The sequence below is a fragment of the Acomys minous genome, assembly GCF_964271855.1.
Source record: "Acomys minous genome assembly, chromosome: 14".
Classification (NCBI taxonomy): domain Eukaryota; kingdom Metazoa; phylum Chordata; class Mammalia; order Rodentia; family Muridae; genus Acomys; species Acomys minous.
In genome coordinates this window covers 34,141,293-34,157,350 of record NC_140496.1, presented here as the reverse complement: position 1 = coordinate 34,157,350, position 16,058 = coordinate 34,141,293, and the positions used below count along the sequence as shown (strand labels likewise).

At 41.8% G+C, this 16,058-nt stretch overlaps 2 protein-coding genes across 2 annotated transcripts in view; both read right to left on the bottom strand.

The window, feature by feature from the left end:
* LOC311583833 (uncharacterized protein) overlaps positions 1-16,058 on the bottom strand; it is a 122,581-nt gene that overhangs the window by 36,248 nt on the left and 70,275 nt on the right. The window lies entirely within an intron of this gene.
* On the bottom strand, positions 11,885-15,505 carry LOC311583831 (uncharacterized protein). Its single transcript, XM_084757748.1, has 3 exons — positions 15,459-15,505; positions 15,188-15,248; positions 11,885-14,041 (listed from the first exon to the last, which is right to left on the bottom strand). The coding sequence occupies exons 1-3, from the start codon at positions 15,490-15,492 to the stop codon at positions 12,439-12,441; spliced, it is 1,698 nt and encodes a 565-aa protein (XP_084613874.1). The 5' UTR covers positions 15,493-15,505; the 3' UTR covers positions 11,885-12,438.

Here is a 16,058-nt window from a genome sequence, read left to right as displayed (position 1 = left end):
GTATGTGGGTTTGACATGATTATTGGTGTGGGTGTTGATTTCTGGGTTTGTCTTGTAGATGTGGGAGTATTGTTTCCAGGTTTCTGTTTGCTCCCTGGATAGTCTGACAGTGTCTTGGCTGAGTATTGGACTTTTTACCTTCATAGAGGTCCTTAAAGGAAATTAATACATTCCTTGAAGAGATCCAGGAAAACACAATCAAACAACTGGAGTCTTAGGATTACAACGTGAACTACAGTGGCAGGAGTCCCTCACAGATTGTATATGAAAGGGAGAATCTTGGGAATGGATGATTCAATAGATAAAAATGGATACATCATTAAAAATAAGAGCGGATCCAACCTAAATTTCCTGGCGCAAAACAACAAGGGACTCTGCCATCTTATCAGAAGACCAAAACTACGACTAACTGCAATAGATGAAGGAGAAGAATACCACCTCAGAGGTCCAGAAAATATTTTAACAAATCCTTAAAAAGAAAAATTTCCTAACTTAAATAAGATGTCTCTCAAGGTACAAGAAGCATGCAAAATAACAAATGAATTGGTCCAGAATAGAAAGTCCCCTTGCCATATAATAATAAAAACACTAGACATGAGAAAGAATATGAAAAGCTGCAACAGAAAGTAAAACACAACATCAAGGTAACACATACAGGCTGACGTATTATACTTGCATCTGTCTCTCAATGCAGACTCTAAAGCAGAAGGGCTTGGACACATGTGCTGCAGGCTTTAAGAAACTGCAGATGACAACCCGGATTACTATACAAGAAAAGTTTCAATCACCATAAATGGATAAAATAAGATATTCTCAGGCCAGGCGGTGGTGGCACACGCATTTAATCCCAGCACTTGGTAGGCAGAGGCAGGCGGATCGCTGTGAGTTCAAGGCCAGCCTTGTCTACAAATTGAGTCCAGGACAGCCAAGGCTACACAGAGAGTCCCTGTCTCGAAAAACCAAAAAAAAAAAAAAAAAAAAAGATATTCTCTGATAAAGCCAAAATTTAACAATATTTATCTACAAATATAGCTTTACACAGGGTGCTAGAAAAAAAAACCAAGTCAAGGAGGTTAACTAAACCAATGAAGACACAGGACATAAATAAACTCACATGAGCAAAACCAAAGAATGGAAGGTGTACATACAAATAATACGCTTGAGACATACACATATATACACACACTAACACACCACAACCACCACCAATAACAACAACAAAGCACCAGGAATTAATAGGCACTGTTCATTGATATCTGTCAATATCACGACCTCAACTTACCAATAAAAAGACACCGGCTACCAGAATGGATGCTAAAACAGAATCCATCCTTCTACTGCCTACAACAAATACAGTTCAACAGCAAGGACAGACATTGCCTCAAGGCAAAGGGTGGCAAAAAGAGATTCTGAGCAAATGGACCTAAGAATCAAGCTACTATAGCCACTTTATTATCTAAAAAATACACTTCAAACAAAAAGTCATTGAGATGGGGAAGGACACTGCATATTCAACAGAGAAAAGTATACCATGATATCTTTTACATTCTTAACATCTATGCCCCAACACCAGAGCACCCAACATTGTAAAAGAAAGCGCAGCTTAAATCACCATAGACCTTCATGCATTAATAGTGGGGGACTTCATGATCTCACTCTTAACAAGAAACGGGTCCTTTAGGAAAAAACAAAACAAAACAGAGAACTAACCCAGGTAATCGATGTTAAAAGCCAAAACAATCAAATTCATATTTACAGAACATTCTACCCAAACACAAAAGAATATACCCCCTTCTCAGCAAATCAGGCAACTTTCTCCAAAATTGATGATACCCAAACAAAGCGCAAGTCTCAACAGATACAAAGAAGTTGTAGTGACCTTGCAAACTATCAGACCACCCAGGATTAAAGGGGCACACCATCACCAACAGACACTAGAGAAAGCTTAGAAACTCATGGAAACTGAACAACTCTCCACAGAATGAAAAAAGGGTGAAGATAGCAGTGTGCAGGGTGTGGTGGTGCATGCCTGCAATTCCAGACTCTGGGGGGCAGAGGCAGGAGGATCTCTGTGAGCTCCAGGCCAGCCTGGTCTACAAAGTGAGTCCAGGACAGCCAGGGCTGAAGAGAGGGAGTCTGTCTCGAAAAAAGAAAAGAAAGAAAAAGAAAAAAGAAGAAATACAGTGTTAGTAAACAGGCAGCAATGGAGCCACCCCTAGAGGCACTGATGACCATGGGAAAATAGAAAATACAAGCCGCCCAGGAAGCATGTCTTCTGAAACAAGCCACCACCAGCAGGCAGGATTCAGGTCTATTAAAGTACGTGGGCACCTTGTGTGCATGCGTGTGCACTTTCTGCACTAGAACAAGGTAGATTGTAGAGGGAATTCCTCCCTTTCCCCAACCATCTCCTAAGCATCTCCAAAGACTGTCTCGGTATTCCCTTTCCATTAAAACAAACAAACAAACAAACAAACCCTCTAGTATGGATCTGTCGCATGGCGTGATTTCTTTTTCAGCGTACAGTCCTGCTGCATACATGCTAACATAAAGACTACAGAAAACATTGAAAATGGCTACTCAGTCTATACAAACTAATAGAACACAATGAGCAGTCCCCATTCAGAGGCCACAGTCTGGTCCAGAGAGTGACTAGGACCACCCCAGGGAGGACCCGCCACACCAGCTCCCACTGCTAAGCTGTCTGCTCCTCCTGGTGGTGGGCAGTGACCCTGTGCTCACCATTTCTCTTCTTCGGAGCTAGCAGGAGCTCTCCTCACAGGACACAGCAGTTGCCCTCAGCACATCACCCCAAACCATTAAAGCCTGCTCAGCTTCACAGTGGAACCTGCAGCATGGGACCAGGAATAACTCCCCTCCTTTTCCTGATGACAATTGTGCCTCATGGCTCTGATTGGCTAGTGTGTCTTGAGTGACATGAACGGAAGGGAAGCAGCACAGTGCGCCCTGGCCCAGGCTTCCAGCCCAGGGCCAGTCCTTTTCCGGATCTGCAGAGCTTTTCATTTCCATAGAGCTTGTGCCTGTCCTCCTATACTCAACCCCTTTGTCTTCTCACCCTGCCCCAGGGAGGACCAGCCACTCCAGCTCCTGCTGCTCAGCTGCCTGCTCCTCCCTAGGTGTGCAGTGACCACGCCTTCAACGCCTTGGGACCTTGGAGCTTGTCTCAGCTCCTATCAAGGCCCTCAGCAGGCACTTGCCCTTCTTCCTCCTGGAAGCAAGGAAGATACCGTGTATGGCCCATTACTCAGCTGCATTGGACTTATCCGTCGGCCCCCCAACTGCCAAGAAAATTAACTCTTAAAGACACAATTTAGGAAACAAGATTTTTATTTTGTGATTTCATGCAGGGTTCAGGTAAACTGTAGCTACTTTTCACCTGGTACACATTGTACAGTACTGTGGAGTTGTGAGAAGCAAGAAACAGATTTTGTGTGTCTGTGAGTGTGTGTGTGTGTGTGTGTGTGTGTGTGTGTGTGTGTGTGTGTAGATATGTGTATAGGTAGGTATATATCTATATATCCAGCACACACCAAAACAAAAACACAGCTGTATTAGTGAATGTTCTCTACATGAAAAGAACTGATTTGATGAATCTACATATGTAGAAAGTGGGTTTAAGGGCTGGGCAGTGGTGGCACACACCTTTAATTCCAGCACTTGCAAGGTAGAGGCAGGCAGATCTATGTGAGTTCGAGGCCAGCCTGGGCTACAGAGTGAGTTCCAGGACAGCCAGAGCTGGTACACAGAGAAACCCTGCCTCTAAAAACAAAACAAAACCAAACAAACCAAAAAGTGGATTTAAGCCTGGCTGTGCTGCCACATGCCTTTAATCACTGCACTCAGGAGGTAGAGGCAGATAGATCCTTGAGTTCAAGGCCAGCCTGGTCTACAGTGTGTCTTCAGAGTAGCTAACAGCCTGCCCAAGGTTAACAAGTTCTGCAGGCTGTACACACTTGCTAGATTTGCTAAGAGGATGGAAAGAAGTAAAGTAACTAAGAGAGGGCTTGCTTTCCTGTGGGGATTAATGGTTGCTACAGGAGCATTGGGAGGGAAATAACCACAGTGCCTGTCTTTTTATCTGATCATATGACCTCATCTGATGCTCTCTGGGATGGAGGCATGGCCAATTTCAAAACTATGATTCTACAGTGAGTGAGACAGACCAGTGTGTGGGCGCCCAGAGAGGAATGTCATGTATAGGACACATAGTTTTATCACAAATGCCCTCAAGCCTGGAAAATGGAGGGAAAGGCAAACCTGTGTGAACCATGTTTGTGTGCATTGAAGTGCAGCTGAAGGACCGAGGCTCTGCACATGCTGGGTAAGATTAGAACTCTGAAACCGCCAGTCTGAAGTTGGATCAGGAGTCCAAGGGCAGCTTCACCTTTGAGACCAGCTTACAATATGAGACTGTGTCTCAAATAAGCAAACAGACAAAAATCCAGAAAGACAGTGCTTTAAAGAAAGTGATACTTTATTTACTGAGCCAAATATGAAGAATCAAGGCTTAAATAGTGAACACTGTGGAATAGTGAGTTTCCTTGTGAGAGATGCTATGGTAACATTTTAAAACAGAAGAAGAGGAAGAAGAAGAAGAAGAAGAAGAAGAAGAAGAAGAAGAAGAAGAAGAAGAAGAAGAAGAAGAAGAAGGAATAGAAGAATGACGACAACAACATCATAGTCAATCCATTTCATAGTCCATTTGTGGCTCCAGGCTTCACACCATCATCTTATTTGCCTGGACTAAAGTGAAGGCAGAGGACAATGCCTCTTCCAGATAAAAACCTCAAGACAAATACTACATCTCTGAAGAGCAGTGGAGGCCCAAGTCAATGTGTCCTGAGTGGGACTGGCCTGGCCTCTACAGTCCAGCAATTGCTGTGTCTCTTGCCTCTGTCTTTAGCCCTCAGCTGGCTTTCTCTCCTCACTGGTGGCTCCTGCTTCTTCCTGCATGGGAGCTTCAGGCAGAAGCAGGCCAGTGGCCAGCTCCCTTCATTCTTTGTGATAGATTTATCTTTTGTCTTTTTTTTTATTTTTTATTTTTTGGTTTTTTGAGACAGGGATTCTCTGAGTAGCCTTGGATCTTCTTCCTGAAGTTTCCATAGTTGATCTTTCCCAGATTCTTCACACCCAAACTACATTTCACTCTGCTCCAGTTTCAACCTCTTCCAAAGCTCTGCTGACTCTTCAGAGAGCACAGGCTCCCCATTTATATTTGCATTTCACCTCTGGATTCTTAGGGCTCATGGCTCCATGCTGCTGTTGAGGTTGTCATGCAGAGTGAGGACTTAGGTTACCTCTGCTGAGGTGCCTGCTGACACTTCTGGTCCAGCCTTCTGATATCAAAGTGAAATTACCTGGCAACTGACTCTGTGTTGTCACTCTTGTGTTGTTGTCCTCCTGGTGGCTGTAGGATTCCTTAGTCTACTTTGAGATACCTTATCCACACTGATCCAAGGCCATAAACCACTGGATGAACAGCTCAGATTTCCCCTTTATCAGTAGGGTTTGCTTTTGGCTTTGAGATCAATCAAAACATGAAGGCAGATGGAAGTTACAGAATCAATGAGTACTTATGTAAGGTGTATGGATCCATTGAGCTTTTTCCTTAAGGTTACAGTTCACTAGGCCTACTGAAATAAAAATCCATGGGTTCAGGTACTTTTCTTTGTGGTTAGATGTATGGTTCCAGAGCACAACAAACCTCTGTAGACACTCAAATTGTGGAAACCACTGTGATCTTTTGTACCAGTCGTCTGAAAGCACTTTGAAAAGTAAAAAGGGTTTGTATTGAGTCAAAAGTTTTTCTTTAACAATTACACTGTATCAGAGAATTAAATAACACTCATTATTTAATTGTAGAAAACCAAATAAATTAGCTGTTATTTGAGAAGAGGCTTTAAAAATATTTAGAGGCACTGTTCTTTCTGTAAACTCTGCAAGACAGAGAGAACAAAGCTGCAACTCCCGGTATTTAAATGTGCTTTTCACTACTTTTTTCAGTTACCAACAATCTGTATTCAATACTGCGTCTACAGAAAATCCATACCATATGTGGTTTATCAATGCTGCACATTTATTTGGTGACTATAACTTGATAATTTAAAATCAAATAGGGGACACGTGACATGGCTCATCCTGGTGAGCTGATCACTGGAAAATCCAAAACCTCAGTGAAATCCCTGAGCCCCACAGGACAAAAGGACAGAACCAAGTCACCCAAGATGTCCTCTGACCTCCATGAGTGTTCTGGGAAAGCAAGCAGTTGTCTCACCCACATGATATGAATAAACTCATGGACTGCAATAAGCTTTATAAGGTGAACTGAAGAAAGCCACTTCTTATAGCATTTTATGTATGCAGTTCTGAGGAGCTGTGCTTCTCCCCCATGCAATTCAGGATAAGTCCACTAGAGGGATGCAGAGGTACCACAGAGAATAGCCTATATATCAGCTCTTTTCTGCCTTGTTCTCTGGCCTAGAGGAGCATCTCAGAGCACAGAACTACAGGAGGAGCACAAATGCCTCTACACAGGTCCTTTAACCAGTGATGCGTCATCTCACACTCTTCAAGCTGAGCACCTGCTCTTCCAGAGGTCATTAGTTCATATCCCAGAAACCACATGGAGGCTCACAACCTTCAATAATGTGATCTGATGCCCTCTTCTGTACATGCAGGCAGAGCACTGTATACATAATAATAAAAAAAATCTTTAAATTAAAAAAAGAGGTGTTTGCTTGGAAGCTATAGCACAAGCCAAAGTATTCAGGAAGATGAGCCTTGCACATTTCTTCTTGTTAGACCTTAGGTACCGAGCATGCTGTCTTCTGATTCTCACTGGTAGTATTAGTGCAGTAATGCCCAACTTCTGTGTTCTTGTGGGAATGTGTATAAAGTGCTCATCTTAGATACTAATGCTAAACTGAGTAATGTTAAGCCATGATCAGTCAACATAGTATAGTGACTGCTGATTGGATACTGTGATAGTTGATATTGTCAACTTGCTGGGACCTAGAGGGATTCAGGACACAAACCTAGGGCAAGCATGCCTGTGAAGGATCTTCTAGATTAAGTTCATTGGAATGAGGAAACCCTCCTTAGCCATGTGTCTGGGTGTATCCCATAGGCTGGGGTCCTGGACTGAACAAAAGGCAAACAAAAGCTGAAGAGGTGTGTTCACCTTCTGAACCTCTGGACACTGGACCAAATACATCAGGCTCCTGATGTCATGCCTTCCCCAGGATGGACTTCCTCTCCAACTGGAAGTCAGAATAAACCCTATGACTCTCACATGGCCTTTGTCAGGATATCTTATGACAACAGCCATTTAAAGATGTAACAAGGATACCATGATGAGATGAAAGATAGGTAAGATCCTATCTCTGATTTTTAAATATTTTCTGTTAAAATTGATTAAAGCTGGGAGTGGTGTTGCAGGCAGGAGGATTCCCATGAGGGCAGCTGGGTATAACACAAGACTCTCAACAATAAGTACAAGAGCCAAGCTGACTAGTCTAGATTATAATAATGATAGTGTGCAAGAGTGTGTGCAGAAGGTGGTGAGCTGCTGTTGCTGTGGTTGCAGGCAGATGCTGACTGTGGTACCCAGAGTGGTCTCAACACCTGGTAGAATCAGTCACCCTTTCTGAGCCTCTAGATGCCTCAAGTATAGAACTGACGTAACTTGAATGACAGCGGTTCCCATGCATGCCTGCTCTCTCCCCTTGCTTCTCTCCACTCCTCTCCTGTTATCTCTCTCTCTCTTTCTCTCTCTCTCTCTCTCTCTTTCTCTCTCTCTCTCTCTCTCTCTCTCTCTCTCTCTCTCTCTCTCTGTCTCTCTCTGTCTCTATCTCTGTCTCTTTCTCCTTCGCTCTGTCCCTCTCTTTCTCTCATAGACATTATGTCAATGTGTACTGTGTAAAGATTCAAATGTTTATTTCTCTGCTTCCCTCCCCCAAAGCTAGTTGCAATCTTTGCTCTGAGAATGTACTGTCTTCAGCTGTCTAAACTTTGTTCTCCATTTGTCCTCTCATAATACCATTAAAACAGCTTAACAGCCAATCACTAGGCCCCGCAGGGAATAGGAATGGATTTCCTGCCAGTTCGGGAAGGAGAAGGAAGAGAGAGGACTTAGAGGATTCATTCACAGCAGAGGTCCAGCAGCCTCCATGAGAAATGAGCAGCTGGAGCCGAGACATCCATACAGTGCAAGTGTCTGGGGATTCACACTGAGAGGAAGCCAGATTAGCATAGAGTGTCAGGAGAAGATTAACACTGCTCAGTTCTTATGCAGACAAGCTTACTACACAAATATAGTAGGCCAGACTCAATTATTTGGGTGCTAGCCAGCTTAAGAGAGAAAACACAACAAACACACTTTTAAAACAGCCACTAACATCCCTCTCTCCCTCCCTCCCTCTCTCTCTTCTCTCTCTTCCTCTGTGTGTATGTGTGTATGTGTGTGTCTTTGTTGTTGTCTCCTGATGTAAGCTCCCAGCTCTTGTTCCAGCCAAGTGTGTGCCTGTTGCCACGCTGACCTTCATGATGGTCATGGTCTCATCCTTTGACGGTGCACACAAGCCCCCCGTTAAATGCTTTTTTTTATAAGTTGCTTTAGCCCTTGTGTCTCTTCATAGCAATACAACAGTAACAAAGACAAAGCCTAAACCAGAGGCCAAAACAATACAGTGTTCAGTTTTCCTCCTGTGGCCCTACATCTTAGAATGTTGAGTGACAGTTAAGTCTGAACTTCAACCACTGAATAAGACCCTCATCGTAGCACACATGAATGGCACAAAGAGCTGTGTCACCAGATTTTAGAGGGTTTTTCAATGTAGCCCCTTACAGACCACAGAGAAGCAAGGCACAGGTGGCCTATGCTCAGGACAACCTCTGGATGAGCAGAGACATGTTCGGGTTGGCAACAAAGGGCATACATTTTCCAGGACCACCCAAGAGCAGGGACCAGGGTTACACTCTCGTCCCACCACAGGGCCACACCTGGCCTAGGTAGGCCTGGCCAGAAACAGCCAGTCTCTCCCTGCCAGAAAGTCCTAGCACAAATAGCCCATATTGGATGGAGGGCAGGAACATGGCGCCTGGGTCATGTATCCTTGTGGCCGCTAGGGGGCAGCAGGCGCCAAATGACTGACTAGAAAGAGCCCAGGTGCCTGGAGACCTGGGAAACAGGATGCAAAGTAAGCTCCTTAGACACTAACTCCACTATGCTGAAGCAGGTGCTTCTAAGCATTAACGTTCCTGCTGCCCTTCGAAAGCACTGAGCGAATTCTAAGGTAACTGCCATCCATCCCTTTGGACGACAGCCCAGGGCTGCATCCCTTCCATTCAGCAGGCAGGATGGGAGACAGCTGTGGCAGGCTTGGCAAGATCCCAGCACTGGCTGGTGTCTGCGCAGAGGCCAAAGAGGAGATCGCCTTGCCTCTCCATGGACTGGCAGAAAGAAATTGTCCTTTGAAAGTTAAGTCCGAGCCGGGCGTGGTGGCGCACGCCTTTAATCCCAGCACTCGGGAGGCAGAGGCAGGCGGATCGCTGTGAGTTCGAGGCCAGCCTGGTCTACAAAGTGAGTCCAGGATGGCCAAGGCTACACAGAGAAACCCTGTCTCGAAAAACCAAAGAAAGAAAGTAAGAAAGAAAGAAAGAAAGAAAGTCCGGAGCAGCTGGAGAAGGTTCACATGGCGCAGATTCAAAAATGAGAAGGAGATCATAGCCAAGAAGCAAAGCCAAGTTGAAGGTAAGGATGGGAGCAGCTGCTTGGTCCTTTTGTGTGTCGTCTTGTCGCTGTGCTCCAGGAGCATAGTGTGTAGCTAGTAATATTTGAAATGTAAAGGTCTATCAAAGATTGTGAATTTCAATTATGGATGTTCATAACCAGAGCTAACAGTATTGGGTGCTCAAACTGTGAGTCTGCATACGTACATATGCGTTTATGTATATATTTTTGTAATTTTCCAATTATAAAATTTTAAAAATGGTAAAGCTGTAGGTTAGTGGTAAAGTGTTTGTCTAGAAGGGACAAAAATGTAGTTTCCATCTCTAGCACTGGAGATCATCAGTATATATTCCTGTGATTTTCCGTATTTGCTTAATTTCATGATATCAATATCATTAATATCAGCAGCTATTACTTTATTAGTATACAAAATATTCTCTGATATGTAGTATTGCAGAGCATGAAAACACCACAGGGTTCTGCTCTTTTCCTAGAAGTGTGAGTGTTTGTACTTTTGCTTCTCTGAGTAGCCATCCCATAGCAACGTTCCACGTGTCTGATACACTTATGGAATTGATGCTCATACCAGGGGAGCGAGAGAATTCAACACGATTAGGCAAAAGAAACAAATATCGACCAACACATTAATTAAGGTGCTGTCTGTATTTTTTCAATGAAAAAGAAAAAAGCTGGACATAGCATAGTGGTACCTAAATGAAAATTAAAAATTGAGTTGACAGAGGCAGACAGATTTCTGAGTTTGAACACAGATGATTATGGTTTTCAAGTTTAAAAGCTCTCTAACATTCTGGCTCAGGGGCAGAGGTCTGTGTGTTGTAGTTCAGCTCCCATGTATGTTCAGTGGCCCTGATCAATCAGTTGTGCCTTGATTACTATCAATTCTTCTGTGTTTCATTGACTTGGGGTGTGACCTGTGTTGGATCTAAGTAGACCGCATAACACAAAGGCCTTACCTCATTCTTTCCATTCACAGAACTTCTCTCCAGTACAACTTCCTTCATGATGATGAGCACTATAGAAATGTACAGCGGCATCACCATCATTAGGTTGTTCTTCCTTATGAATTCTTTCATGATGGAATGTACAAAAGCTTCATCATATTCATTGCACCCATCATGTTTTTCTCCTGTATGAATTCCTTCATGGTTTTTTGTTGTTGTTGTTGTTGTATTTTTTTTTTCGAGACAGGGTTTCTCTGTGTTAGCTTGGGCTGTCCTGGACTCACTTTGTAGACCAGGCTGGCCTCGAAATCACATCAATCAACCCGCCTCTGCCTCCCGAGTGCTGGGATTAAAGGCGTCCGTCACCACGCCTGGCCTCCTTCATGTTTTTTGAGATGCCTGCAACATGCAAAGGCTTTACCACATTGGTTACATGCATAGGGTTTCTCTCCTGTGTGTGTTCTTTTATGTACTCAGAGACTACTATGACATGCAAAGGGTTTACGCATTGATAGGGCGTTTCTCCAGTATGTATTCTTTTATGCCTTTGAAAATGACAGTGATATGCACACTTTCTACCACATTGGATATTTTCATTGGGTTTCTCTCTGGTATGAGTTATTTTATGTATTTGGAGACTATTTTTTTTTACTACACAGAACCTGAATTTGAAACTAAGTTAAACATATAAATGGACATTAAAGCTAATGGCAAAGCATTTTGGGAGCTTAAGGCAAGATTTCATCTAAATGAGTTGAGAAAAGTGCTGAAAAGATGTAATTTTAAATATAGATTATGCAGAAATATGAAATGCATTAATAACTTAAAGTAGTTTTGAAAGCCTACAATACTGGGGAAAAGAGGCTTATGATCTTATTGCCTGCATTAAGACAGGCAGAAGCCATGCAGAATTAATGATGAACTCACTATTTACAGAAGGATGGCAAAAAACATTCACACCATGTGATCATGCTGATTGCCAGACTGAAAGCTCTTGGCTAGAAGCAACAGAGAAAATGTACCAACATGTTACTTTAAAAAATAAAGGATCACTTTAATAAAGTAATTCTGCCAGAGGAAATAAAGCCCTGAGTGTAAATATGTGAGCTCTACAACACCAAATCCCAACCAATCCATTCATAGTACTAAATATACAAGGTCAGCATGGTCGTTTTAACACATTATTCTTTATAATAGTTCAAACACAATCCTTACCATGCACAACTTCAAATATAACAAATATTTTTATTTTGAGACACAGGGTATTTGTTTATGAATTATAAGACCTATATACAATGAAAGACATACCTACACAATCAAGAATCATAATATGCTTCTTAAATGCAATGACATTCTTCAGACTTTTTTGAATTGACCACATCAGTTTTCAAAATGTATTTGGAAACTGTTATGATGTCCAAAGTCTTTACGATATTGGATATGTTCACAGGATTTCCCTCCAGTGTGTGTTCTCTCAGGCCTTTGAAGATCACTGTTGACATAAAAAGGCTTTAGCACATTGCTTACATACATAGGGTTTCTCTCCAGTATGTGTTCTTTCATGACACTGAAGATCAAGGTGCTGTACAAAGGCTTTACCATATTGTTTATATTCATAGGCTTTTCTTCCGGTGTGTGTTCTTTCATGATTTAAGATAACTGTACTGTGCAAAGGCTTTATAGCACATTGCTTACATTCATAAGGTTTCTCTTTAGGGTGTGTTCTTATGTAACTTCATTGATAACGGTGCTGTGCAAAGGGTTTACCACATTGCTTATATTAATACAGTTTCTCTCCACTGTGTGTTCTTTTATGTATTTGGAGGTTATGATGATGTGCAAAGGCTTTACCACATTGCTTACATTCATAGGGTTTCTCTCCACTGGGTGTTCTTTTATGTATTTGGAGGTTATGATGATGTGCAAAGGCTTTACCACATTGCTTACATTCATAGGGTTTCTCTCCACTGGGTGTTCTTTTATGTATTTGGAGGTTATGATGATGTGCAAAGGCTTTACCACATTGCTTACATTCATAGGGTTTCTCTCCACTGTGTGTTCTTTTATGTATTTGGAGATTACTGTAATGTGCAAAGGCTTTACCACATTGCTTACATTCATAAGGTTTCTCTCCAGTATGTGTTCTTTCATGATTTTTAAGATGACTGTTTTGCACAAAGGCTTTACTACATTGCTTACATTCATAGGGTTTCTCTCCAGTATGTGTTCTTTCATGAGTTTGAAGATGACTACGCTGTGCAAAGGCTTTACCACACTGCTTACATTCAAAGAGTTTCTCTCCAGTATGTGTTCTTTCATGATTTTGAAGATAACTGTACTGTACAAAGGCTTTACCACATTGCTTACATTCATAGGGTTTCTCCCCACTGTGTGTTCTTTTATGTGTTTGGAGATTACTGTGATGTGCAAAGGCTTTACCACATTGCTTACATTCATAGGGTTTCTCTCCAGTGTGTGTTCTTTCATGAGTTTGAAGACTACTGTGATGTGAAAATACTTTTCCACATTGCTTACATTCATAGGGTTTCTCTCCAGTATGTGTTCTTTCGTGACTTGAAGATGACTGGTCTGTGCAAAGGCTTTACCACACTGCTTACATTCATAGGGTTTCTCTCCAGTATGTGTTCTTTCCTGACTTTGAAGATGACTGCGCTGTGCAAAGGTTTTACCACATTGCTTACATTCATAGGGTTTCTCTCCACTGTGTGTTCTTTTATGTGTTTGGAGATTACTGTTCTGTAGAAAGGCTTTACCACATTGCTTACATTCATAGGGTTTCTCTCCAGTATGTGTTCTTTCATGAATTTGAAGATGACTGCGCTGTGCAAAGGCTTTACCACACTGCTTACATTCATAGGGTTTCTCCCCACTGTGTGTTCTTTTATGTGTTTGGAGATTACTGTGATATGCAAAGGCTTTACCACACTGCTTACATTCATAGGGTTTCTCTCCAGTATGTGTTCTTTCATGAATTTTAAGATGACTACGATGTGCAAAGGTTTTACCACATTGCTTACATTCATAGGGTTTCTCTCCACTGTGTGTTCTTTTATGTGTTTGGAGATTACTGTGCTGTAGAAAGGCTTTACCACATTGCTTACATTCATAGGGTTTCTCTCCAGTGTGTGTTCTTTTATGCTTTTGGAGACTATTTTGACGTGTAAAGGTTTTACCACACTGGGTACATTCATAGAGTTTCTCTCCAGCATCAACTCTTTCAAGTCTTTCAGGATAACGGTGATATGCAAAGGCTTTATCACATACAGGATATTCGAAAGGTTTTTCTCTTGTTTGATTTCTCTCCTTCCTGCAAAGATAATTGGCACATGTGAAAATTTAACACTTTCAGTACACTTATGAATCATTTTATGTTTTTGAATTAATTTTACAATGTTTTCTAATGATAAAAAAGAATCAGATCTTATCACTTTGTTTCCATTTATGGTGCTCCCCTTCTTTGGGGGTCATTTTGAGACTTTGAAGATATCTGTGATGTTCAGAGCATTTATTACATGGTTTACATTTGTAGCATCCTTTTTCTATAGGTTTTCATGTACTTGAAGAAAACAAGAAGAACTCAAAGCTTTCCCACATTGATTCCATTCATAAAATTCTCTGAGGTGTGAGTCATACATTTACAAGGTGAACCAGAACAAAAAGAATCTCCACATTCCTAGTACTCATAGGGATTTTCTGCATCGTGAGTGTGGGATGGTTCCAATGAAGTTGGAAAGCCAGTGATCGGAAAACTTGCATCACATTCAGAAAGTCTACTCAAAAGTGGGGACTACTACATAGCTTCTGTTTGTTCTGGGACACAGAGGTACGGTGCTTCTTTTAATACCGCTTTGCTCACATGGCCTGTATCCATTGTGACATAAGATATAGCTATTAAAAGAAGAATAACAAGTGAAAGAGCTCCATAATGCAGTCACACACTTACATGCTTGTTCCTCATAGACAGGCGGTGTAAGGATTAAGGTTTCTCCACAACGACCTTCCTGACTCTGACAAACTGTCCCCTCACTAAACTGCTTTACTATGGACTATGTGCTTATTAGAAAGTTTTGAACATATACTTATCACTTATCCCATAGGTGTACTTTCTGTGCACATTGAGATACATGCTACACGTATAACACGCTATGACACTAAGGGAGCCAGGTGTGGTGGCACACACCTTTAATCTCACCACTTGGGAGGCAGAGACAGGCAGAGTGCTGTGAGTTCCAGGCTAGCTTGGTCTACAAAGTGAGTCTAGGATAGTCAAGGTTACACAAAGGAACCCTGTCTTGAAACACCAAAAAAAAAAAAAAAAGACCTTCATGGACATGGTTTTGTGAGAATGTATTTGTCCCCAATACACATAAAGGAGTGCTTTCCTTTAAAATATGCAGGACATGTTACATTTTCTTGGGATGCATATTCATATCAGCTTACACATGAGAATTACCTTTCATATCTTCTTGATCTTTGACACTGTTCTTCAATAGTGTGGTCTCTCCAATTGTAACCTAAAACACAGTACCAGAAAATATATGATATATCTTTGGAAATTAGGTCAAACTTATGATACTCCCTTCAATGAATCTGACAGCCATGCCTGACGTAATCACCTCATCCCTCCTCATTTTCAATTCAAATTACAAAACAGCATCAATAGCAAAGAAACAGTTGCCCTGGATTTTAAAAATTGAAAACAAAAAATTTTGTCACAGTCTTACCTATAGTGGTGAGATTCCAATAGGTCTCCAGCATCACATCTTTGTAGAGATTCTTTTGGGAAGGATCTAGCAAAGCCCACTCTTCCCGAGTGAAGTTCACATGCACATCATCCAAGTTCACTGCACCCTAAAATATCCAATACATGTGTACAACAGGAAGCATGATAGTGACCACACTGGAAGTGTATAATTCTCTGACATAGAATTCATATAATTCTGGGCTTCTTCCACATATTTCCTGACACAGAAGTTCTAATGTACTCAGCAGGTCATGTTAGGTGACTTATGTCACCTAGGAAAGTGAGTAAGATTCTCCTCTATTATTTCTGAACTCTTTGAATAGGATATAGCCTTTCAAGAGAAATGAAAATTAACAGATAAGGAAACAGAGAGAGAGAAAAGAAAGAGAGAGAGAGAGAGAAAGAAAGAAAGGTAAGAAACATCAACAGTACTGAGCCCTCATCACAGAAACCGTATGAACTGTTCTTAAGACTAAAAACAAAACACACCCCTGCAATCTAACAACTCAGAAGGCTCAGGGAGTATTAATGTCATGAACACATGCCATCCTGAGAAAGAGAATATATAGTCTCTGCCAAA

Bases quoted from the DNA above. Each gene is read 5' to 3' on its own strand.
- LOC311583831 (XM_084757748.1), bottom strand. From the start codon at position 15,492: ATGCTGGAGACCTATTGGAATCTCACCACTATAG. The intron at 15,249-15,458 runs GTAAGACTGTGA...ACTGTGTTTTAG, and splicing joins TTGGAATCTCACCACTATAG to GTTACAATTGGAGAGACCAC. The intron at 14,042-15,187 runs GTAATTCTCATG...TTATCTTTGCAG, and splicing joins AGATCAAGAAGATATGAAAG to GAAGGAGAGAAATCAAACAA.